Source organism: Podarcis pityusensis, assembly GCF_964106645.2.
Source record: "Podarcis pityusensis genome assembly, chromosome: 4".
NCBI lineage: Eukaryota > Metazoa > Chordata > Lepidosauria > Squamata > Lacertidae > Podarcis > Podarcis pityusensis.
In genome coordinates this window covers 44,786,388-44,813,779 of record NC_138027.1, presented here as the reverse complement: position 1 = coordinate 44,813,779, position 27,392 = coordinate 44,786,388, and the positions used below count along the sequence as shown (strand labels likewise).

General features: G+C 40.8%; 1 protein-coding gene across 3 annotated transcripts in view; it reads right to left on the bottom strand.

Moving 5' to 3' along the window:
• LOC308476418 (uncharacterized protein) overlaps positions 1–27,392 on the bottom strand; it is a 244,192-nt gene that overhangs the window by 55,530 nt on the left and 161,270 nt on the right. For all 3 annotated transcript variants that reach the window (XR_013985865.1, XM_081003995.1, XM_081003994.1), the window contains exon 3: positions 5,530–5,583. Coding sequence is in view for 2 of the 3 variants with exons in the window: in XM_081003995.1 (XP_080860121.1) it covers positions 5,530–5,583 (54 nt within the window). In the remaining variant the exon portion in view is untranslated. The remainder of the gene's footprint in view (positions 1–5,529; positions 5,584–27,392) is intronic.

Here is a 27,392-nt window from a genome sequence, read left to right as displayed (position 1 = left end):
AAGGTTACAAAGGCAGGGAGGACTGGCAGGAAGTTTCCATGATTCCAAGCCTCCCTTGGCTGTTTTAAGCTGAAAATAGTTTTCCCAGTTCAATAAAATTCTGAAAACCTGAGCTAATTACAAGATGAGCCAAGAACAGTTCTTCCCAAACAAAATTTGATGCTAAAAAGAACAATGGCAGTGGAACTTAAAGATCAACTACAGTATAGCACATAGCACCAATATTCCATGCCCAGACACTCCTTTCCCAAACTCATCTCTGCTTGGTTCATACTAAGTACTGTGTTATATAGTACATACTCATTAGTCACATGTACCTTAATTTCCCCCTTAATTGTGTTATTTATAACAAAATTAGTGCAGATAAGAAAGTATTCTATGACTTACCAATGTAAAAAGAGCATTATTATAAAGCAGTTTGCGCAAATTGCCAACCCTGAGCTTTCTCTGCAGAAATGTGCTATTGAAGAGCATCAGCTGAACACCCAGACTGTCAAAATGGCTTCAAAATAATAGCGCTTTTGTAACAAGAGTTGTATTAACAACAAGGCAGTTATGGTATTTTCCTAATCTTATACAGTGGAACTTACTCTCATATTATACATGTTTATAGGACTGTAGTTTTGCAGTGTGAGTCTAAGTATATTTATTCAGAATTAAGTCCCATTAAGGTCAGTTATTCCACAGTAGTAAGCAGTTAGGATAGCACGGTGAGACCTAAATACATAACAGTCATTATTCAAAAATGGAACCAAACTGCTTTGGTTAAAAAAACAATTATTTGTTGGTCTTTTAAAAAAGTAATTTAAATACCAAGTACCTAAAATACAATTTTTTTTCTTATTAATGCAGGCAGCCCCTATTTACACTGGGACTATGTTCCGAGGTGGCATGTGGGTTAAAGCACAGAGCCTAGGACTTGCCGATCAGAAGGTTGGTGGTTCGAATCCCCGCAACGGGGGGAGCTCCCATTGCTCGGTCCCTGCTCCTGCCAACCTAGCAGTTCAAAAGCACGAAGTGCAAGTAGATAAATAGGTACTGCTCTGGCGGGAAGGTAAACGGTGTTTCCGTGCACTGCTCTGGTTTGCCAGAAGCGGTTTAGTCATGCTGACCACATGACCCAGAAGCTGTACGCTGGCTCCCTCGGCCAATAAAGCGAGATGAGCACCACAACCCCAGAGTCGATCACAACTGGACCTAATGGTCAGGGGCCCCTTTACCTTAAAGTACAATTTTTTTCTTATTAATGCAGGCAGCCCCTATTTACACTGGGACTATGTTCTGAGGCACTTCATGTTTAAATGTAATCAATTTGAAACATCATTGAAAAAACCTGCAAACACCTTGTTCTGCTCCCTCCACACCTCACCCCTTTTTGGTGACATTTTTATCACTTTTGGGGTCACTTCCAGATTTGGCACATATGTGCGGTCGTGCACATATAGAACATGTGTAAATGGGGGAGTTGTCTACATGACCGCTTAATGTTGGATAGCCAAAAAAAGAACAAAGGAAGGACACAATAAAGTTTTGATTTAAAAGTTGGATCCTCCTACCCAAGGGTACATGTTGTACACAGCCCCTGGACTCCCCCCAAACCGGCCTGGAGGCGAGTATTTGTCCCGCAACTGGCCGGTAGTGCTGTGACCACGCCAGGGGCCTTGGGGCCAATCAGCAGTGCTGATGTGATCGCAAGGTAAGTATATATATGGCAGCACGACATGTGTGTGTCTCTTGCTCAACGCTACTGAACACCTGCCCACCCACCAGTTGTTAGATCAGTGTCTGGCCTTGCTTTGGACTTCGGTTGGTCACTTGTTTTGGAATGGGGGCCAGGTAGGATTTTTTCCCAAGTGGCAGTGGCCACTTGGTTTTTGCCTACCTCTTAGCAATCGTCACAACTTTGTAAGGTCTGGCGGTTAGGCATTGGTTTAGGGGAATGTGGGGAGGGGAGGTGCAGCCATCACCTGTCCCTCCATTTGATAGGGTATTCCTTTAAAGGAATTCGGGGGTCTGGATCTCGTCTGAAGCCCGGGAGGGGCTAGGGCCATGCCAGGACCCCCGGAAACTCCAGGGGTGAGACCAGTCAATAGCCATTGTTGGAGCTCCCTCTGCTGGTAGTTTACCCTTTGCAGGCTTCCTGTTGGGTGGGCGGAAGCCAGTTATAGTCATTAGATACCAATGCCTAAGCCAATACCAGTCACACTTGTGTATTCAATAAAGTTGTGGCCTAAATTTGCCTATTAACTTTTAAACTAATTTCTGTCTCTTTTGTGTCTTTATTTCCATGGGGGTGGGTTTTGGGGCTTGACGCGCAACTAGCCACAACTTGAACAAGTGAATCTGTTTATGAACTGGAAAATCCCTCCTGTAGCCAGCAAAACAGAGACACAAAAAACAGATTGGGGGAATACATACAATAACTATGGTGTATGTGTGCAATGATTGAAACAGGGAAAGGGAGAAAGCCCCTACCATCAAGATCTTTCCTCTCACATTGTTAAATGCTCGCTCAGGAAAAAGAACGTGTCAAAAATAAAAATCCATGCCATATTGTTCCAGTTTCAGATAAGTATTTTTACTAAGATGGAAACTTGCCCTTGAATCTCTCACATTTTATATACTTCCAGACCTTTATGATTTCATCCACTTGACCTGTTGGCCCCAAGCTGTTCTTGCAATTGAACTTAAGGTGAGATGTAGCTCCTGTTTATAGTTTAACTTCCATTTATAGTGGCAATTCTTCCATTGGCCCTGAAATTTATGAAAGGAGCACTCAAAACAATAAAGTAGTAGGACTCACTATCTAAGAATACTCTATCGAAAGGTTAGAAGAAAGGTGGTGGCTTGATATCATTGGTCTAGACAGAATCAAAATGATTGTGTTTCTTTGTATAAGAGAGAAAATCTTACATTCATCATGGATCTTTGTAGCAAGTTTGCCAAGGGACTTTCCACCAGAAATATTGGATGCATGGACATAGCATAGGAAGAAAGGCCCCAACCAAACCCTTATTCACACAAACCTTTTGTCTCATTTGATCTTTACTATTTTTTATGACTCATTTGCTATTTTACTTACTGCTGTTTCTGTTTGGGTTTTGTTTTTACTGTAATGGGTAGTGTTTTTTAAGAGAGAGGAGGCGTTCCAGCTTTGCCACTCTACTTCTCCACAGTGCAGTGTTCCCAATTGTGTGAAGGCTGGTAAATGGGTTCAAATGAGCACACTCACAAGCCCCTTCAGATCTTGCTGCTGAATGCAAGGACTTAAGAGGGCTACAGTAATTAACTTAGCATCTGGTGCTGAAAAACATGAGGAGAAACTTTAGCTTTAGAGTTAAGACTTGTGGTATTGCCTCTCTGTAGCACTGGAAAGTTAACTACAAATACTGTTGTACTAAAAGAGAGAGAGCGAGCACCATATTTTTCAATTAGCCAAAGTTCAAATGTTATAGATTTCACATTAAAACTCAAATAACACTATTTCTCTCCTTAGCAGAAATGCTGAGCTGATTGTAATTCCCTGATGTACAACTTCCAGAAGGGGAGATATTTGAAACTTTCAGTTTAGATGCTGTATATTAAGAAGCACACTGTTGAACAAAATTTATTATTCCTCCTGGTTACCCGCTCAGTGCATGGATGTTGAAGCTATTGCTACACAGAGACATTTCTGTCATCAATAGACTATATCTGGACACATATACATTAACAGCTTTTTTAAAATCTTGGTTATGAGATGATTTAAAAAGAAATCCTAATTTCCTCAGCATTAATTTCTTATTGATATAAAGTTGGAGAGTATTTTTGGAAAGCGTTTACACACAATAAAATTCTGCATTAATTACCCACTACTCATCTTCAGTCAATGGACACCTGAGTGGTAGTTCTTTGTTTCATCTCTCTGAACAGATGCTGGAACATTGTAACAGGAAATTTGCTGAGCAGGAAATGATATACAAATGTTAACGAAGCATTCATTTGTGATACAAATTGCAAAGACTGCAGGAAAAGCCTGCTTCTTGTGTGAGACGACCATGATATTTTAACATCTTTATTCTTGATTAAAAACGAAACTAGTGTTTGATTTGAAATACACTCCCTGCCCCCTGAATAATATTTTTAAGTCTGATATTTACTCAGATGGGATTTCTGAAAGTATATACCGTAGGTTTTTTTTTGACAGGGTAAAGGGAGGAAAAACAGAAATAGTAATGGAAATCTTAGTTTCATTAAGGAGATTGCCTCATAAGTTAAGTGCTCCATTCCATGGTATATGGAACCCTGCAGGACACTTGGTAACCTCCAGGCTGGATTACTGCAATGCAGTTTATATGGGGCTGCCCTTGAAGTTTGTCTGTAAGCTGCAGCTGGTGAAAAAGATGGCAGCTTGACTGCTCACTGGGGCAGGATATTGCCAACATGCCTGGCATTGACTGTCAAATACCTACCATCAGAAGAACCAGCTGCAGTCCTTTCCTCATCCTCATGATGACAGATCTCCCTTTTCAAGCAGGAGGGGGTGATTCAAAAGATCCTATGCCTCCTAGGATGTCTTCCCAGAGACCACAGGATTGCAACTTCACCTGTTTTATTCTTTATATAAACTGCTTGGGAATGTGATTCAAGGGTGGTATAGACATAGTTTTAGCAAGGAAACAAAGAAAAGAGAAATTCATAGATTCAGTCAGCACACTAGAAGAATGAGATACTAATTTTGGTGGACTAAAATACTGCTACATTTTGTCTGAAAAGCCATATAGCACATTGTGTTTTCAAGATGTTCCAAACAGACAGCATGAATAATAAGGAAAAAAATATACTCCACAAGCTCTGCCTGTTCTTGCAGCCGTTGTAATGAAACTTCAACTCTCATCATAATTATAAAATGTATTACTATGCAAAATTAGTTGATGAATCTTGCACCAGTGATCCATAACAATGCAAAGACGATCTAAATATTTATTTATTCCATGATAAATAAATAATGTTGGTTACCATTATGCATTTATAAAAGATATATTAAATGAACCAAAACAAATTATTGCAAGATCCTGCCAACTTCCAGCTAGGGCACAATTAGCATTTAATTTGTTAGCCATAGAAACAAATATATAATTATTTTGTTAAGAATTGCTAGCTGCCAAACAATATCTGAAAAGTAATTCTAGATTAATTAGTAGCTGATAACATTCAGATCAGCCTGTCTCTGGGGTGGAAAAAATGCCCTTTTATCATTAAGTTGTTATTTCTTTCTCAACAGTGAATTCATTTTAACCATATTGTGCAGACAATGCAAGGCAGAATATTATGATCAGTATGCACGTTTAATCTTTGCAGCACTGAATTTTGTTACATAAATGAAATAAATGCCAGTGGGGGGGAAATAAGCACATTCTTCTTTCCTGTGCTTGGAGTATGTTCATTTCTTTCACATTTAAAAGAAAAACCATATCCATTAATCAAAATAAAGTTTCCCCTGCAAAACATCATATCTAGTTTAGCTTTATTTGGAATATATTCACTTACCCGTCACTTCAATCTTATTGGTTTCCATGGAACTTCTTGCCAGTACAATTTGTCCTAAAGAAAAGGACAAAGTTAATATTATCTATAGGTTACAAGAAAGTGGGATTTCAAGGGCAGATACTCAATGAGACCAATGAAATGTCTCAGGGAGCTTCAAGACATTTCTATTCTCATTTCTTAATCCTTAGATGCTTGTTACAGTAAAATTCTATGCATGGGTCCAATGGACTTACTTCCAAATAAGTACATAGAGGATTGCAGCCTGAGGCAGTAGAAAATGGTGCTTCCTTCAAGTGTTCAAAACTGAAATATGAAAGCTAGGAGCTAAATGGCACCTTAAACCTAGCTTATGGGCACAACTAGTGATATTAAATACTCCAGAATAATCTTTTGGAGAATATTCTCAAGAATATTCTTGATTAATGAGAATATTGTACCATTGAATGGCACTGAAAAAAATGGTTACTGGCACTTATGTTACACATAATTGTATAGGCCTAGGTACTTTAAGTGTATAAAGCATTAAAGCTACTTTCTGGGGGGTAAAATCACACTGTATGGCCAAGGGTATAGAATTGCTATGAATGTCACACCAAAATAGAAAAAAGGCTATTACATATAGTTGAAATAAATACGAATTCAAATGTTCATCAAATTAAATGAATAGCATTTTTAAAACTAAATATACTGTGTGTGTGTGTGTGTGTGTGTGTGTGTGTGTGTTTTCTGAAGCTCACATTTCAGAACTGCCAGTGGTGAATGACACAATGCTCAGTAATGCAGCTAGACCAAAAAAATCATTATTCATTACTTACACTGGCAATATCACAGCTTTACTTATTATTTACTAGATTTTTTAAATGTGGGTTGTAAAACTGGTTCTTACATCAGAATTTACTGTTTGTGGAGAATATTCTCCGCAGAATTTTCTAGCAGAGAATATTCTTGAGAATATTCACATTCTCGAGAATATTCTCCGGAGAATATTCTCACCTCAAGCACAACAAGCTGAAAATGAATGAACTGCAGCTAAAATATTATGTTCAATTTTCACATGGTCTAGTCCTTCCCCTGCCCACCCCCCTAATATTCTTAAGAGAGTCTCATCTCCAGTCTTCAAAGAGTAGTTGGAAGTGGGGAGGCAGAAAAAGGTCCTTCTTTACTTCCACTCTGCAGTTTTAATCTGAAATCTTAGGTGCAGTACTGTGCCCAGAACTCAGAAACCGCTTGCACTAATGATATTCCATGTCGCAAAATGCACCTAGAACAATGCTTCCTCCTGAGCCTAGATTACACTATAGGATTATTTTACACGCCATAGTAGAGATCGGCAAATCAGTCTATTTCTGGTCCATGTCATTTCTGCATTTTATTTTATTTTTGACATTTCTAACCCATCTTTTCCTCCCAGGACCTCAGGGTAGCGCATATGGTCCCCCCCCCCCATTTAATCCTCACAACAACCATGTGAGGTAGGTTTGGCTGAGAGGCAGTGACTGGCTCAAGGTTGCCCAGTGTGCTTTATTTATGGAGATTTGATGTCTGGTCTTGCAGGTCCTGTTCTGTTTCTGCTTAATCTGTGGCTATTAATCATGCATCATCTAACTAAAGCATCCATCATGTTGCATATCATTGTTCTATTCTCTGTCTCTGTTTCTCACACACATCACTATATACTTTTCATATTTGTTAACTCTAATGGCATTTTCACGGGTCCATGTAAATATGCACCGATAGCATCTGCAGGCCATAACACTTGTTGTCCCTTTCCTGTGAGCAGGAGCTATACACAAGGGGTCGGGCATAACAACACTGAAATGTGCTAAGACTTTAAAATCTCTGGTGTCTGTTTTCTAAGCATGATGGAAGGCGATGGTTTAATGAATTATTTATGCAGTAACCTGTTGCTGTACGCCATGGTGTTGCAGAACAGGTTGCCAACAATTCAGGTTATGCATGCAAAAGTCAATTTTGAAGTTGAGATTTTAAGGGCAGATATTTGGCTAATGCTCAGAGTCTCTCTGTGTGTCTTGGCATAACCATTTCAAAAGCTAAGAAATTATTTCTATGCTGATCTTTACCCACCAATCTTCAGAAGGATCTCAAATCAAACTCTGATCCGAAAGGAATTGTATTTACATTTTTCAGCCACATTTTGCAAAACAAGAAATCTACTAAAGATTAGAGAAGGTTAAATTAAATATTGATGATTATTGATATACAATAAAGGAGGTCAGGTTTCATTTCAATAGATTATTGGCTAGACCCATCGGCTGGGTGAGGACTGCAGGGCCTGTTCCCTTCCAGGGCCTTTTCCAACTGGCCCAGGGGGCGTGGCCCAGGCCCTTATTTGGAACAAACTTTTGGGGAAGTGTTCTGCCATTGCTTCCCTGTTCCAGGTGGTTAATGTGCTTTAAAATGTCCTCAAGCAGTCGGTGGCAATTTAAATTTTTATTCCTTTTCCCCCTTTTTTCCTTTGTTGGGGGTGGGTGGGATGGATAGTTGGTTGGGGATTAATTTTAGTATAATTGTTCTGTTCCTTTTTGTTGTTGTTTTATTGGTTCTGTATAGTTTGTGTTTTGTTTTTAAGGGGCGGGATCAGGGCTGCCTGGGAGTGGCTCCCCAGCCAACACGATGGCTGGGACAAGTTCCACGGGGGGGGGGGAAGCACTGGGACATCCGATCTCGGTGATCATGGGCAGGAGGCGGAGTTACGCTAAGACCAGACCATGTCATTACCGAGGAGGCAGGTTTAGTCGTTGTTTGAAGACTATCCCTGCCTCCGGGTCTGGCCTTGACCGGATGGCTACTGGAATCAACAGGGGAAACCCACATGACCTGAAAGTGTTGCTGTGCAATGCCAGGTCAATGATGAATAAAACCACTGCCATCCACGACTTGATTGTGGATGGAGGATTTGACCTGACATGTGTGACAGAGACCTGGTTGGAGGAAGCAGATGGGCCTGTCCTTGCCGCTGCTTGCCCACCAGGTTTCTCTTACGCACAGCAACCCAGGTCATGTGGGCGGGGAGGGGGGGTTGCAGTGATTTTTAGGAAGTCACTAGCTTGCACCAGGCGTCCTACTGGGAAGATCCAGTTCTCTGAGTGCATGTTCTGGAAGTTGGGCAATAGGGGCAGTACAGGATTCCTTTTGGTGTACCGACCTCCCCGCTGCACCAAGGATTCCCTGTCCAAGCTGCTTCAGGTCGTGGCGGATTTTCTCCTGGAGACACCTAGTTTGGTTGTCCTAGGGGATTTTAACATCCATGCCGACACGACCTTACAAGGGGCTGCTCGGGACTTCGTGGAAAGCATGGCCTCCATGGGGCTGTCCCTGAATAAGTTTGGCCCAACTTATAGTCATGGACATGCCTTAGACCTGGTGTTCACCTCTAGTGATGTGGGTGATCTGACACTAAGTAAAAGTGAAACAAAAGAAGTGCCATGGTCAGATCACTTCCTGGTGCAACTGGACTTCTCCGCGACCCTTCCCCTCTGCAGGGAGGTGGGACCAATTCGGATGGTCCGCCCCCGCCACTTAATGGATCCAAATGGTTTCCAGAGAGTGGTAGGGGATGCTTTAGCCCATGTTGATGGCCTTTCAGCTGATTCCCTGGTGGCCCGCTGGAATGCGGAGTTAACCAGGGCTATCGACTGTCTGGCTCCGAAGCACCCTCTCCGATTGCATGGAGCCCGGACAGCCCCATGGTTTTCTTCGGAGCTGAGGGCGATGAAACAATCGCTGAGACGGCTAGAACGTCGGTGGCAGAAAACTCACTCCGAATCTGACAGGTTAGAGCTCAACGTCGAGCCTACCAAGTGGCGATAGCGACGGTGAAGAAGACTTTCTTCACCGCCTCTATTGCATCTGCAGAAAATAGTAGCAGGAGACTCTTTCAGGTGGTTCGCAATTTAACGGAACCACCTTTACCACCGGGGCCTTGTAAAGACCCCAAGATCTCCTGCAACGATTTTGCAAAGCTTTTTGCAGATAAAATCACTCATATTCGGAAGGAGCTAGACACCACCGTGGGAGCAGAGCCAGGGCGGGAGAGTGCTAGAGCTCTGTCTGGTCAAGTTGCATGGAATCAATTTCAATCCGTTACCCCCGAGGATGTGGACAGGCTGCTTGGACGCGTGAAACCAACCACCTGTCTCCTTGATCCTTGCCCATCCTGGCTAAGAAAAGCAAGCTGGGAAGGGCTGGGCTCTGGGCTCTGCGGGGTGGTGAATGCTTCCCTCTGTGAGGGAACATTCCCAGATCCGCTGAAAGAGGCGGTCATTAAACCACTTCTTAAAAAACCATCTTTAGACCCGGCCAGTATGCCCAACTATCGCCCAGTCTCAAATCTTCCATTCTTGGGCAAGATGATTGAGCGCTTGGTTGCTGAACAACTCCAGGCACGCCTGGAGGATGCGGACCATTTGGATCCCTTCCAATCAGGATTCAGGCCTCACCATGGGACTGAAACTGCCTTGGTCGCGCTGGTTGATGATCTCCGGCGAGCTAGGGACAAAGGTGAGAGTTGTTTCCTGGTTCTGCTGGATCTCTCAGCGGCCTTTGATACAATCGACCATAACATCCTTCTGGACCGTCTAGAGGGGCTGGGAGCTGGGGGCACTGTTATACAGTGGTTTCGCTCCTTCCTCCTGGGCCGTGTTCAGAAAGTGGTGGTGGGGGATGAGTGTTCAGACCCCTGGGCCCTCACTTGTGGGGTGCCTCAGGGTTCCGTCCTCTCCCCCATGCTTTTTAACATCTATATGAAGCCGCTGGGAGAGATCATCAGGGGATTTGGACTGGGTGTCCATCAATATGCAGATGATACCCAGCTCTACCTCTCTTTCAAATCAGAACCAGTGAAGGCGGTGAAGGTCCTGTGTGAGTGCCTGGAGGCGGTTGGAGGATGGATGGCGGCTAATGGATTGAAGTTGAATCCTGACAAGACAGAAGTATTGTTTTTGGGGGACAGGGGGCGGGCTGGTGTGGAGGACTCCCTGGTCCTGAATAGGGTAACTGTGCCCCTGAAGGACCAGGTGCGCAGCCTGGGAGTCATTTTGGACTCACAGCTGTCCATGGAGGCGCAGGTCAATTCTGTATCCAGGGCAGCTGTCTACCAACTCCACCTGGTACACAGGATGAGACCCTACCTGCCCGCGGACTGTCTCGCCAGAGTGGTGCATGCTCTAGTTATCTCCCGCTTGGATTACTGTAATGCGCTCTACGTGGGGCTACCTTTGAAGGTGACTCGGAAACTACAACTAATCCAGAATGCGGCAGCTAGACTGGTGACTGGGGGCTGCCGCCAAGACCACATAACACCGGTCTTGAAAGACCTACATTGGCTCCCAGTACGTTTCCGAGCACAATTCAAAGTGCTGGTGTTGACCTTTAAAGCCCTAAACGGCCTCGGCCCAGTATACCTGAAGGAGCGTCTCCACCCCCATCGTTCTGCCCGGACGCTGAGGTCCAGCGCCGAGGGCCTTCTGGCGGTTCCCTCATTGCGAGAAGCAAAGCTACAGGGAACCAGGCAGAGGGCCTTCTCGGTAGTGGCACCCGCCCTGTGGAACGCCCTCCCATCAGATGTCAAAGCGATAAATAACTACCTGACATTTAGAAGACATCTTAAGGCAGCCCTGTTCAGGGAAGTTTTTAATCTGTGATATTTTACTGTATTTTTGGTTTCTATGGAAGCCGCCCAGAGTGGCTGGGGAAACCCAGCCAGATGGGCGGGGTACAAATAATAAATTATTATTATTATTAAAAAAATTAAGAGGGTGGAAAAGTGATTTCCCCAAAGCCAAAACACATTTAATATTCTCTTCATCTTATTTTCAAATGGATAATAATTCCCTGAAAATTTTTAAATAGCTTGTATTCACCCAGAACAGTCTGATTATTCTGCCAGGTCATGAATGCTTAAGGAGAATGTTGACAATGTTTGAAGCTTATTCTCGTTAGATACATATATAAAAAAATCATCAATTATATTTAGTTTAAGATTGTAATCTGAATGCCACAATCTTTTTAAGGTATATTTTCATCTGTTTTACAGAAGCAAGGCAAACAACAAATCACTAGTGAATTGTGAACACAAAGCAATAAACAACTGATGAGTAGAAAAATAATGTGTATGCATGAGGCAACTATTGAGCTTCCCTCATACATATTCATATGGAGAGAGAGAGAGAGAGAGAGAGAGAGAGAGAGAGAGAGAGAAGTTATTTTCTGTACAGTGTATATTAGGATGGTGTCTCTTTGATGGAAACTTTAAGCTGCAAGTCAAAGCATACCTACTCACAAGTACATCATCCTAAGCTAAGTAAAGCTCAGACCACAGATCAGAGTACACATACATCTCATGCACACCGTATATTAAAGCACTCATGCCACTTTAAAACTCACTGCTTTCCTCAAAGAATCCTGGGAACTGTAGTTTGTTAAGGGTGCAGAGAGTTGTTAGGAGACCCCTCACAGTTCTATGGTCTCCAGCACCCTTAACAAACTATTGTCTCCAGGATTGTTTGTGGGGAGCTATGACTATTAAAGCTGTATAAGAATGTTTTAAACATTTGGTATATATGTGTCCATAATCACCTCAGTATAGCTAAGTCCCAACAACTCCATCTGCACTCTTTTCAATTGGAGTCACAGAAGATCAGACTGTTCAAAACCCTTTGTTATCCAAACTCTGTAAGTGTCCATATCTGTACTGCTCTATGAAAATAGTGGTTTAAAAGGAAAAAAAAATAGGAGTATTTCATGTCTGCTCCAGTGCTGAGGTTCTTTTCATTTGAGGTCTAATATAAATGTAACGCCCAGTATGTGTAAAAAGCTAACATACAAAGCAGAGTACTTTGAATTTGGTGCCATGTCTAAACCAAGTCACCTATGCATGTATGCTAGGGATTCATCATCAGGTGTGTGTGTGTGTGTGTGTGTGTGTGTGTGTGTGTGTGTGTTGTGTCAGCATGCTAATGGTGGATGTGTAGTAGGCAGTGTCAACAACACAACTTAGACATTACCTGTTACTAGAGGTGTGGGATTTACATGGGTAGGATTTTAAAAACAGGTTTCAATAAAGCAGAACAACTAATGCATAGGACCATTTAAAAGTAAATTTCACTGGATTAGACCCAGGGATATGGTGAAGACTACAGCCTAAATGAATATATTGTGTGACCTGGAGCTGTTTGTACAATACAGTGGTATCTGTCAGGAGATGAGCTTTGTCTGCTAATTACAACTTCAGAGTCATCTTCAAATGCTGCCCCACATAATGCGCATTGCAGAAGTCAAGCTTGTAGGTTACAAATGTATTCATAAGTGTGATTCTTAAAAACAGGGCAGAACATAAACAATAAAAGGCATACCTGGCCACTACTGCTACAGTACCTAGAATTCCACTCCCTTAAATATTTGCCGTCATTGGAAAGCTAAATACAGAACTATGCCGAAAGAGAAGACATTCAGAAGCAGTGCAGATTAATATGATTATGGAAAAAGAAGACATGCACAATTCCACACTTGTTATGCATTTAGCGCAGAGTTGTTACTAATTTGTTGTAGCAAATCCAGGCACCTATTCTCCAGAAGTACTTCAGTTTTGGGGACTGCACATTTTCTAAAGTATTATTTTGCTGTTGGAAACATGCAATTTTCCTCTCAGTCAAGCACATCAATTGTGACTCTTCATGCTGTGTGGAGTGTGATTGTATGACTGTCATGGGTACCTATTTTGCCTGTGACATTGCAAGTGACCAATGACCTAGTCTTTTTCTTTTGCCAGCATCCTTTAAAAATGTTTTATTTTACTTTTGCTTTAGTTTCCTATAAATTTCAGATAGTGGGTGCTCTCTTGCCAATTAAGTACAAGGGCATTCATGTAAAACACAGCAAAAAGAAGGATAATAATGCTATTGCCTTCCTTTCTAGAATTCCCCATGAGCCTTTTGTTTTCTCCTATTTTTAGTTTTGTTTTTCCAAAAATGGACATGTTTCTCTTTCCAGTACTAAAATCTAAATATCTCCTGGTTTAAACAATAGCAAACACTGGCACACCTGCCCTTCACAGCGAAAAGTAAGTCCTGCATTTAGGTATAAACATAAAAATAAACATAAACACAGATCAATGGAACAAGTATAGAATGAGGTTGGCAGCAGTACACGAAAAGGATCTAAGGCGCTTAGGTGGTTATAAACCAAACATAAACCACTACTGTGATGTGGTTGCTAAAAGTGCTAATGCTATAGTTCGGCTTAGTGTTACGTGCAAACTGAATTCCTGGAACAATAAAAGCCACTTTATGTTATTTTTATGTTTATTATTTGATGTGTATAGTTTATATTAGGACATTATTTTGTGCACATGCACACACACACACACACACACACATATATACATACATACAGCCTCTCATCAAATCTGCATATAGGGAATTCTTCCATTGACCTTAATAAATCCACTATTTTATGTTAAGGATGGGATACAAAGACTGATATGCTCATTTAATACCAAATGAAAGTTTAGCCAGTGGCTTTTATTAAATCAGGCTAATGAATATTCTCAAAGAATTGGAGTGAGAGAGACTTGAAGAGAAAGGTTAGAAACTGACTTTAAATAATTCAGCATGAATACATTCCTTGGTAGGGAATGTTTGATTATGAGATACACCTTTTATACAGCAGAAGCATTGCAGATGAAAGCAGAATTCAGGCCAGTTTTCCAGAATATGATTCTTTTTAATCAATGGAGCAATAAGGGAACTTCTGTGTAAACAGCGTACAACCCATATTTTCTTTCATGTATATCTGAAATGCTAGATTCAGGAGCCTTCAGTTAAATGGAATCACGGTGTCCTGGAACCGCATCACTATACAAGTTAAAGGTGTGTTATGCTCTTCTACTCCTCCTTGGCAAGTTACAGATCTATGAATATGAATAAACATGGTTGCAGAAGCATGCAGATATGCTAACACTAAAACATGAATATTTTAACACCCACTGGTACAAATTATAAGGGGGAGCACCTGCCACTGATGGCATAATACAATATTTCCCCCCCTTTCTCTGGAGCTGTTAAATCCCCAACTAAGTAAAGTACTGTCTGGCAAGTTGTCCCCAAAGAAATCAATTTATATATCTATACAGTTTCTATGAAAGGAACTTGGCTGAAATCCTTAAGCTCACTTTGAAACTATGGCAGTTGACTGCTTGAGCCCTTCCTTGAGGTCATTTTAATCCTTTAGATTAGCTGAGTGCTTCGAAATGCAAGTATGGATTTTGCCTGCAAGACAACTTTTTAAAAAACTGGGTTAGCATCTATCTCTCCCCCCCCCCCCCCTTTGTAACTCAGCAGAAGTTAAGGAGATGGCAACATAACATCTATTCATTAGAAACAATTAGTTTATGTGTGCCGTATAATTGCCTAACATAGTTAGAAAGATAGTCAATCCAAAAATATTTGTGTACAGTGCTTTGTACACACCTGTTCAGAGCCTCCAAAGAGATGCCCAGTTTTCATAAGGCCTTAGTTCCATTTACCTCCCCAATGCCAGAGTAACTTGCACTGTAAAACCTGAAGGCACTATTATTCTGTTGGTGTTGGTGTTGGTGTTCACCCCTCAGAACTAAACGCTTGGCGATATAGTGAAAACTGCACATTGTCTACAGGTTTATAATATAAGCCACTGGTTCCCAATCTCCCCACCCCAAAAGACCACTTCAAAATTGCTGAGGATCTCGATGTACCACTGTATTTCTTACATATTGTATTTTCTTGTATTACAAGTTGAATTCTATAGAATTCAGTAGAACTGAAATTGTAGCTTAGTAATATACAATATAAGACATAAAAGAAGCACTACACATACAATTAAAAATAAATATGGATATTAAACAAATGCAGTTTGGTGGTTGTGTGTGTGTGTGTGTGTGTGTGCATGTGTGTATGCATGCTCACTAATTTACACATCAAGTCTTGGAACTTCTTATCTACTTCCACATAGAAAAGAATGGAAAAATTCAGAAGAGACTATAGAAATGCTGAACTGCAGAATGAAGAATGTTTTTCTGTTTGATGGAAAAACAAAGTTATAGGAACTGAAAATAAAGTATATTTGCGTGACCAAAAAAAAAAAAAAAGAAAGAAAAAAGTTCTATTAGCATCAATGATAGCTTTGAATGCAAGGAGGCTAACAGCAGTACAGGGTAACATTTTCATGAGTACCATGGTCAGAGAGGAAATAGTTAAACATACATGTGCACACCTACACACACACCTGTTGTTGTTTTTTTACTGCATTTTCTAATGATATATTTGGCATTGTTTCGTTTGGCCCTTAGGGTTGTATCTAACTAAAGCTTCAATCCTCCTAATCCTAGTTACCTGGGAGTAAGCTGCGTTGAATTCAGTGTGACTTACTTCTGAGTTGACAGGGTTAGAATTACACTGTAAGTCATATTTAGAGCAGACCCACTCAAATCAATGGACTTAGCCATGAATAGCAATTTGCTGTTAAACACCTTATTTAACATACAGTGGTACCTCTGGTTAAGAACTTACGGTAATTTGTTCTGGAGGGCCGTTCTTAACTTGAAACTGTTCTTAACCTGAGGTACCACTTTAGCTAATGGGACCTCCCGCTGCCGCCACGCTGCCACCGCACGATTTCTGTTCTCATCCTGAAGCAAAGTTCTTAACCCAAGGTACTGTTTCTGGGTTAGTGGAGTCTGTAACCTGAAGCGTACGTAACCTGAAGTGTATGTAACCCGAGGTACCACTGTACTCTAAAGCATTAACTCTTACAATTTCTAAAATAATCAACAACAATTAATACAGTACACACAAAAACCACCAATGCTGTCAGTTTCATCATACAATTGAGTCTAACAAGTATGATGGATTAATAATAATAATAATAATAATAATAATAATAATAATAATAATAATATCAATCCAGTGGTTGGAAGGAGGAGGTTTGGTTGTCTTTCAAAAAGTTGCCAGACAAAATTATTTTGCCAGGGCCATATTTCAAGGAGGAATCAATTAATCAATATCTACTAGTTTCCATCATATATATTCTTTGATGTATGTAAAAGCAGATATAAACTTTTGCCAGTTGGAAATTTTAAAATGGATGAAACCTATGCTAATATTAAAGCTACAAAATAGTTTGAAAACTATGCTTGCATGGGAGAAGAAAATGTTATAATGTTTCATAGGTAACTGAGATCATATGCACAATTTCTTTATACTTTGTACTTTTCAAAAAGAGGTGAATTAAGGATGCTATGAACTGGACATGTACTGCTTGGCTGGCAATATGTCAAGGTGCCAGACTATGCTGTCAAATTTAATGGTTTTGTTATAAGCCAAGGTATTAAGCTCTGATATCCTCTAGTGAGAGAATGGGATTTGAAAGCACTGAACACGTTACAGCATCAAGCACGTAATGCCAATGCCTTCAAATATATCTTAATAATTTAGAAGCATGGAAGTCCTTTCCATGCAAGTTTTTGTGAAATTAATTAGCTTTGTACTGGCAGGACAGCTTAACATCAGCCAGATACCCCTTTTAAGATGGCATAAGCGTTCAAAGCCAAAGCCATGATCCTACACACTGCTTTCTATTGAAAGCAGTGATATTTGCATTTATGCAATGGGTTTCGGAGCCGAGTGCTGCCAGTAGAATTGATGAGTGATACTCAAAAATTCCAATCTGATTTTCATTCAGGTTGTATGGAGCGCACTCCCATGTGCATCAGTTCATGTTACTACCAGGAGAAAGGTCTTGATCTCCCTATCTCCTCACATACTGGCTGTTGGCTTTCAATTTCCCATTTTTCTAATCTCACGTACAGTTCTCCACATTTCCACACCAGTTTGCTCTTTTCCAAAAATCTTCATGAAAATCCATCAGAATTTTAGTGTACATTTCTCCTAATATGCACATCCGTATGCAATTTTCCCCAATATACATGTTTAGCAAAGCATTTCCCCCCTGACATAGTGGAATTTGTTATTTTTGCTAATATACTGGCATCTCCCCACTTACCTGGGGCTACATTCCCGGGTACCATATGTATACCATCTTAAAAGCCTGTGAACATCCTCAACGCCAAACTGCCAAAAATCCATTAAACTCCACCATAATTGCTCCCTATAAACCTCCTTTCTCAAACTCCAACTCTCCACAGGACTCAAAGGTCACTGCAAAAGCTCATGGGATTGCAGTTGCAAAGGCTTCTGGGATTGCTAGCTATTTTCCCACTCTTTCCCCATAATTTTTTGCAGTTTTCCCACTCTTTTCGGGCAGTTTTTGCCCTTTTCACACCATTTTGCAGTTTAAATTGATTTATTTAATTATTTCCTGGTGTCATGCATATACACAGTCATGCACAAAGTGAAAGTGCAGGAGTGCGGAAATGCCAGTATACATTTTAATGTAAACATTACCTTAGCATATACATTTTTTGTATATATTTAGGCTGAAGATGTATTGCAATATTTGTAGAAGTGTGAACTTTGAAGGATGGCTGTGTTTCAGTATGTGTACTATTATGTATCAAGGCCCCATGACCAACCTGTTTCCCTAAAGTGTGAATAACTAGACAACATATGACTTATTGGTTTTGAGATCAAATAAGGCCACAACTTTATTGGTTACAGATGTAAGGTTTGACCATAGGCATTGTGGTAAGCAATGGCGCATGTCATTCCTGTCCGCTGGGAGTGTTTCTAAGGGTGAAGCTGGGTGGGGGGTGCCCTATGACCTATGTCAAATCAGGGCGTCCCTTAGCGGTCCCCTTTGGAGGAGTGGTATGGCCCTTTCCCCTGTCTGGGCATTGGACAGGACCCACTCTTCTGGGATCCTTTTAACAGAATACCCTTATCCGTGGAGGGGCAGGCAGAGGCTACAACCTCCCCTCCAACCAAGGCTAGGTTTACCCAATGCCTTACAAAGTTGAGATGATTGCTATGAGGTAGGTGAAAACCCCAATGGCAGTGCCTATTAGCCAAGTGGGAAAAATTTCTGCCCAGCCCATGAAAATTAGGTGACCAACATTGCCCATAGCATGGTCGTACCATTCGTGGAAAAACCCCTGATCTGAGGGTGGGTGGGTGGGAGATCCGGCATGGTGAGATAGAGGCCGAAAGGCCCTGCAGGCCAGGCATTTAAACATCCCCCAGACATGGTGGCAAGGGCTACAATTTTTCAGTTGGTCATGTGCCCCGGGGAGTGCCCCCTAACTCCTGCTGCCATTGGCTGATTTGGTGTCAGGAAGATGATCCAGCCTGTGATAGGTTGGCTTACCAGGGATGCCCGGGCCCACCTGCAAAGGTGCCTGCCCAGTAAGGGGGTGAATGGATTCTGTAAAGTGTGAATTAGGTGGGTTGGCCTATAAAGGTGAACTGAATTAAATTGCCTCCTCCTACACCTTCTGCTTTACAAAAAGCTGAGAGTAGCACCTGCGGCTGCTGTCGGCTGCCAATGATTAGAGGCAGTGTAAAGGATGTGCAGCTCTCAGTCTCTGCTCAGTTGGGGAGGCTTTGCCTGGATGCTGTGGCTTCCCTCAGGAAAACACAATCTTCCTGCATACCTCAGTGGTCCTAGAACCTCTGAAAGTCTCCTTGTGCCCTTCATGATGCTCAGAATATCTGCATGAAGGTCTTTGTGCAGCAATCCTCTTTCTGAAGCAGTGTCCAGTTCAAGTCCAGTTTGAAAACAAAGAACCTCAAGAGGGGAGGCCAGGGACCCTCTCTTTTGGTAGAATACCTACCCTACAAGCAGCAGAGTGATGGGCTGATTGCACTTACTTATTTGCTGAAATGTTGTAAGAGGAACAGACTGTTCAGAAGTGTTTCTGAGGCTCGCAGACAAAAGCACACAGGTTGATATCTGCATTTTCGGTGGTACACGTGCTTGCGATGAACATAAAATGAACACAAAAGACTGTCTAGGGTGTTGCTTCATACAGCTCTGCCTCTTAAGAAGAAACATCCCTGACTTTGGGGGAGAGTGCGGTACAGGAATACTTGTATACATAAATATATAATTTTTACTCTCTTGTAAGAGTTTATAGCAGCCTTAATCCACTTTGTGGTGTAATGAATAAAGTATGGATATGAATGAAAAGTTCTACACCAAAGATACATGCACATTGTTTATGTGCACAGAACTGAAGGGAAAGGGGAGAATCAGTCGGGTTAGCATTTTTTTCTTATAGCTTTTCAGAATAAAATGTTAAATACAATTTTAATTATTGCAATGTTGCTTATATCCACTTTATATTTGGATGAATGCCTTTACACTCATGCCTATGTCTGGCATTAAATCTATTTGTTAATCCGTTCATGTTCTGAGGCTTCATTTTTTTCTGTTACAAAAGTAGTGAACTAACATATATGCATTTTTCATTCTTTTAAACATAAAACCCGCAAATACTTTTAAAAAATACATAATTATTCTTCAGTATTCATGTCCCTGAGACTGAATCCAAATGATGATAATTTTGAAAACAAGAATGAAGCAAAGCAGTGGAGAGAAAAACTAATAGAATTGTTAAAATTCACAACCTGCACTGGTGGACATGGCTTAAATATTCAAACATGCTTCCATATGACCTTCAGTTGTAAACAAAGAATATTAAGCATTGTTATTTATCTTCTGGTAATGAATATATATTAGTCTGGAATCTAATGAATAAGTAGAACAACTTTTTCATTAAATATTTATTAAAGTAATATTTTCTAGGCTTACCAATTACAGAGGGCATCATATTAGAACAGCTCACTTTGAGAATTCCTGGAAGTTCAAGCCATGAATGTGCTAAACAATTAAGGAAGGTCTTAGATCAATATACCCTATTGACTCAATATAAATAACAGCAACAAAAGTAAACATAGGGCTATAATAAAGCAACATTTGTGGTGGAATAAATAACTAGTCGACGTACTAATTTGGAAGAGTTATTGTCACTTTCTTTCTCTTTGTGTGATTATATTAGTCATTGTCCTAAATATATGCAATGCATGCAGTGGGCTTGATTCAGATACCTGGAAAGCAATAAATATATTGTCTTAAGAGCAACAGCTCTGAGTGTAGTCCACCAGAATGTTCTCATATATGATCCCCACCGAAACAAATTGGAAAGGTGCAAAAGCACAAAGGTTCCAGCTTTTTAACTGGGCTTATGCGGGAGGTAGGGCTATGTCTACAATGAACAGTAGAGTTGCTTGTAAAGATATATATTAGGGGTGAGCTGAAGCATCGCCTACAAATTATTTCAGAATGAGAAATGCACATTTGGTGGTTTGGGTGGTGCAAACATGCCTTTGGAGCATCTACTCCCATGAAAAAAAAAACCTGTGTCTGTTCATAATCACAGTGTTGTGTCCCCCCCCCCCCCCAACATTTGTGCCACCATTTTATCCTTTTCCTCACTGTAAGATCTTGGCTAATCAGGCAGGAAGTGAGATTTCATATTACTTTATAGATAGTACAGTGGCATGAAGATAGGGGGAGTGCTATCCTTCCCTAGTGATGAGGAAGCATAATCCATTTCCCAAGGCTCAAAGGTAGAGCATCTAATTTGCATGCAGAAGGTCCTAGGTCCATTCCCCAGCATCTCCAGGTTGGGCTAACAGAGATCGTTATCTGGAACCTGACAGAGCCATTGTTGGACTGTGTCAAGACACTACTGAGCTACACGTTCCTCCACTGTCCTATAAAGGGAAGCAATTAAACTGCCACAGTGTAACTCAGGAAGAGAGGGAACACTTTGTATTTGGGCATTGCACTGAGGTTGTTCTGCACAATGTTCAGTGCCAGAAGAGAAATAAAATGTTTTCCAGTTTCTAAAATGTTCTTTTCTCCTTTACATGTATGAACTTCATTCTTGTTCACATAACTCCACCAGCAATGCTTTTTTTTCTGGGGGTACGCAGGGGTACGCATACCCCTAGACATTTTGTGAATCTAATGGGAGAAGAAACTAAAATTTTAAATAAATTTGTTTCTTCTCTAGCACGGTGAATCTCAATTCCAGTGTGGCCTGTTCTGCATCTTCCAGACAAGTAAGGAGTGCAACTAAGATTTCTCCAAGATCTGTGCTATGATCTTTGCCTCAAAAGCATACAAAAATTCATTAAAATGTGTATTTTAGGATAAATTCTATTTAGAAATGCATACACTAGCATAGCATACACATGAAAATACGCATTTTGTGATATTATTCAAATTAAGAGAAATATTTAAATACAAATGTTCATGAGTTGTTGTCTTTTAATCCCCACCCCCAGGCAGATTAATGCAGAAATGGGATGGAAGAAATTTACGAAGGAGCACATGTGAAGTTGATACAGATTGGAAACAAATTGATCTCCATTCCAAGATTAACATAATTTCTCAGAAATTATGAGTTCTGGGTAAAAAAATGCACATTTCTTATTTAAACCTACCTTCTGATTATTACAGACCAAAGGCTTTATGACAGGAGAAATCCTCATGTTCATGTGAACACTACCACTGATATCCTGGGTCTTGCTAAAAAGTTTCCAGGATGTATATGCCACCAATGCCAATACTTTGGCAGCTGCTGTGCTAAACTACTTTTTTAGTCAATTTCAGAAAGATAAGTAATGTTTTAAAACAAGGCTTCAGTGAACATTTTCTTTCGTACTATTAAGTTTGACTTTTTGTAAGTGATTGCTTTCAAATAATAGGTTTTCATTGTTGCTTCAGATCTATGACTCACAAGGGAGATTACTGTATAAAAGATAAGTATAATTTGACAGTGCAGTAATTATATTTCAAAAATAACATGCAACATTAAGTCCTTATCATTAGGGATGTGTGTTTCGTGACTGTATGGCATAGCATGCTAGAAATCCCATTTCCATAAGAAATACGCAGGAGCACTATCCAAAATATTCAGTCTTACAAATATTTTTAAAGACCTTTTACTGTAGTATTCTTGCATTATTTCAGGAATCAGAAATGAGGATTTAATGTTACAATTTACACAAAAGCTGCATGCTTGTTCTGCATTGTAGGTTACGGGTGCCCTCTGCTGTCTGGAAAATGCCTTTCAATTCCATTTGCTTTCTAAACTGTGGCAGCTTCCATTGTGCAATAATTTGTTTGATCTGAAATATATTTGTGCTTCTGTTAACAACTGGATAACATGCATATTCATTTATTTGTTTAATTTATATTCATTTGGTGTGCTTTATTTGCTCAGTATGTTATTTTTAGGTATGACTTACACAATTTTTGTTGCCATCTGCAAATTGAAGACTATACAAGGTTTATTTTCCAGTTGTTTTTGGAGGATAGGTTTACTGCATTTTCAGCACCAAAGTGACTGCTCCGGGGTCCAAGCCTGGACAGTGTGTATTAAGGTCCTGGGCTACCCAGATGACAAGACCCCCCTCTCAGCCTCACTGATGAGGTCCAAAGGGAAGCAGAGCAATACGTTTTGCACCAACTTGGCTACAGGAGTTCCAAAAGGAGGTGTGCAAGGCACCATGCAACTGTCTTAGGGACTTCACTCTTGATTTGTGTAGGGTTTACTCCTTAGCCTTTTCTTCTCCCAAAGATGTCCTGCAGTACAGCAGGTACAGATTGTTCCTCAACGCTTTTCTCATGAATGAATTAATGAGTACAGCCACAAGGCAGTGTAGATTTTGGATCAGAGTTTTCCTTCTCCTAGATGGGCTACCTTCCCAGGTTGACAAACCCTATCTACCCCTCATTTCCCTCTGAGGCAGGCATCCCCAAACTTGGCCCTCCAGATGTTTTGGCACTACAATTCCCATCATCCCTGACCACTGGTCCTGTTAGCTAGGGATGTTGGGAGTTGTAGTCCCAAAACATCTGGAGGGCCGAGTTTGCGGATGCCTGCTCTAAGGCATATGCAGTAACTGCCTTCCTGACCATTGGACCCACTATTGGTCTTGTCCACTCAGTCTGCCAGAGTCTTGCATCAAAGCTCATCAAGAGTTTCAGACTTTACTCTCACCTGATTTTGTCCACCAGTCAAAACCATTGCCTGGGTTGTGGCCGCTGTGGTATGCTGACAGTTTCTAGCAGCCACAGATGAGAGCTGAGTGCAGCGTGGGGACCATTGGTGGAGGAACTACCCAGAGGGAGCACAACATCCCAAACCAGAGATATTGCTGCTCCCCTCATACACCCGAGAGTGGGGTAGGAGAATGAAAAAAGCACTTGTCAGCTAAACGTTTCAATGCATATTTGTTTACCTATTTATCACAGCCTTGCCCAAACAACTTTCTGAAGTCTCTGCAGCTGAACGTTTTTACACAAGTGAGGGCACTGAAAAGACTGGCATTTTATACTGTGGATTCTTGCTGAAAACGTCAGGAAACATGAATTAGATCTCATATGCAGATCCCTGAAAAGGGATTTTGAGCAGCTTGAGCAAGGAATTCCACTTCAGGAGATCTAGGCAGGTAGGAAAGTGGATGCATATTGGAAAAAGCTCTGACAAACAGTTTCTATATACCACTGGGGGCAAAAGCTTCAAAGCAAATTCCAAAATTGATTGGATACAGCCATCAGCTTTACCGTTTCCTATAACCTAGTATAGCCCTGTGAGTACTCAGCAGGATGGGCCAGTTCCCATCCTGATAGGATCTTGTTACTTGGAGACTGTTATACACTGTATAATTCTCAGGCCAATATAATTAAATTAGACTCTTGATTAGTGGGTCCATCTCTGCAGGGGCACCCTATTGTAGTATTGGATTGATTGGATTACATGCCAAAGCCTGTGACATCACCTCTGTTGAGGTAATCCATTTAACTAGTTTGACATTTTTTTCATGATGTTTCTACCCTTTCTACTTTCCTTGCAGAGGAAATAATAATGAAGCCATTTAAAAAGTATAAAGGCAATTCTGGAGTGGAGCATCCCCCAGGTTATTGTAACTAGCAGCCCGACAATAGGTTGTGGAATGGATAACCCTTCCCTGATCTTTTCCGGGGAAAGCTATATTATCTTGGCTTCTTGGTTTGAAACATTACACTAAGAGTTTGTAGCTTTGGTTCTTGGTGTTGGGTGATAGAAAAAAGTACAGTGGTATCTTGGTTGTTGAACTTAATCGTTTCTGGGAGTCTGTTCGACTCCCAAAATGGTTCGAAAACCAAGGCGCGGCTTCCAATTGGCTGCATGAGCTTCCTGAATTCAATCGGAAGCCACGTCGGACATTCGGCTTCTGAAAAACATTAGCAAACCGGAACACTCGCTTCTGGGTTTGTGGTGTTCGGGAGCCGAGCTGTTCAACTACCAAGGTACCACTGTACTCCACTGTCCCACAGATATCAAGTGCAGCTCCTAGCTTCAGGTGCCAAGAAGTGCCTCCAGAATCTCATCATTTTGCAGGATAGATTCCAGCACATTCCGGAAATTCGGGTTTGTGTGGATTACAGTATTCTGTTATCCTAGGGGAACAAATCCAGTCTTTCTTTTTTAAAAAAGTAAAGTGACAGAATTCAAAAGTGACAGTGAAAGGTTTGGCATGAATAAATGATTAATTGGAAGGGGTATAAACATCCCACAAGCAAATCATTATGAATGTTCATTGCCATCTAACTACCCACAAACAAATCAGAACAAGTGCTCAATAAAGACTAGACATAGTCTAAACTCCATGTAAGCATTGTGCAAGCAAATCAGAATGAATAGCTTAGAGTCAACTGGCCTCTAATCACATACTCCTCACTCTGTGGTTCACCACTGGGAGATGTAGGTCAGTGCAAGCCAAGTAATGGAAAAGTGCCAGGTTCAAACATACATGTTAGGAATAAAACATTCTTTCATCAGTCTCCCCTGCTCATAGTTCCCAATGGCATTATGAGAATGACATTTTAGCAAGGAAAATTGGCAATCCCCTATTCAATTTCTCTGACTACAGGTGCCTGAACAACTTGCATGAGCTGTAAGCATCTGCTTAGAAAAGAATGGGGGAAGCAGTCCCTCCCCTTATCAAAAAAATATAGCATACCTGTTGCTCCATTTATACTGGAGCTCCTATTTTTGCTATGAAGACCATATCACATTATATATGCAAAGCATGCAGTTACTGATATAAGACAACTGGGAAGTATCTGCTTGCTTATTGATCTCTTTGAGTGCTTAAATGTTGTTAAGGCTGAATCTATTAGCTCCTCATTAAAATATCTGGTATGTGAACAGTTTACTGTTGTGCTGTTTAAGGTTGATTACTTGCATACAGCTATACATATACGGGTATGGAACTCAGATACCCATTACTTTCACCACCATATCATAGTACTGATTTAAAACAAATACACAAACACTAAGTACCGTACTCACATGCAAATATGCTGCCCATGGCATATACTGGTTAGCAGCTTGAAGCTTTCCAGTGGAACAACAATAGTGGCATACTGTTAATTTTCCTTTTTGCTGAAAGAAGAAGAAAAGATAAATAGCTGTGTGTGATTTTCTTGCTATTGAACCATATTTCCCAATATGTCAAATAAAATGTATACACCATGCCTCTTAATATGTTACATCACTGAGTGAGGCAAATAAAAGCTGTAATGAAAATAAAGCTATCTTTTGCTATTGATTCTTTCAGGCCATTTCACTCTGGCTTTTCATTTACAAGCCACAGCATTTGTTAATGCACTATTTGTTTTCATCACTCAGATATTGAATTCCCCAAGACATCCCACCTAAAAAGAAGGTCGGTGCCATTTTTTTGTATTTGTACAAGTATCGCAAAGACACTTGTCTTGCTTTGTCCATAATATAAAGTACATTACAATGCCCTGCGCCTATTTCGCTTGAAGATGTAGAGAAACAAAAATTATTCTCTGGCTTTTAGACAGAGGCACAATATGTCGTCATCTGCTTCCATTAGAAGAGGAAGAGACTCTGAATTCAAAACACATCTAATGGCTGTGGGAGCCATTCTAACTGTCTTTGTCTATCAGCAAAACTAATTAATACTTTCTCATCTAAAGGCATTTAGGAATCTATCTGGAGACACACATATTCTCTCAAACTATTCAAGAGGCAGAATACACACAGAGAGACATAATGTATTGCTATATTTTGTAAATAGAAATCCATATTCAAAACAAGTGTCATATTCTTTAGTTTTCATGTTAATTTGAACTGAAAGATATCTAACGCTGAAGGATACCTATGTATTCCCACTTTCGCCTGAGCAGACCAGGTTTTCCCTTGCTCCTTATTTTGCATAACAACCAAGGGCCAGAAGAATTAAAAGTAGGTATTAATCAGCTGACATATCCTTAAACATTAAAGTTGATCAAACTTGGCACTAAATTATCATCATTTTATCTTTAGAATGTGCGTCAGTGTTTATACTTCCAGTATCTGTTGATAGTTGATCTCATATGAAGGGATGAAGGCAACAGCAGGTGGTTTAATATGTGGTTTAAATAAAGTAGCAGAAAACTGGATCCTGTCATGGGCCAGGTTTGAAAGGTGAGAATGTAGGCAAAAAAAGTGTGTCTGTGCTTCCCAATCAGCATATTATTGGCAAATGGACTTTGCAGGCACTGTCAGCCCACTGAGCTCTGGTGCTGGCAAACCCCCTCTTGTTCAAGCCCCATTATTCACCCCACACCTGTAGAGTATAGCTGTAGAGCACACTTTATCTGCAGTGCAGGTGCACATGGTTTGTCCAAAATAACCCCCCACACCAAATGAGGAGAGCTAGTGGGCCTAATTAGGTGAGAGGTAAGTCTGGCCCAGTTTCAGGTTCCTTCTATAGATGCAAGATGCAGACATACTTTTGTTACTGCCCTGATGTTCCTGCTTATGAGCCACACTTACATTT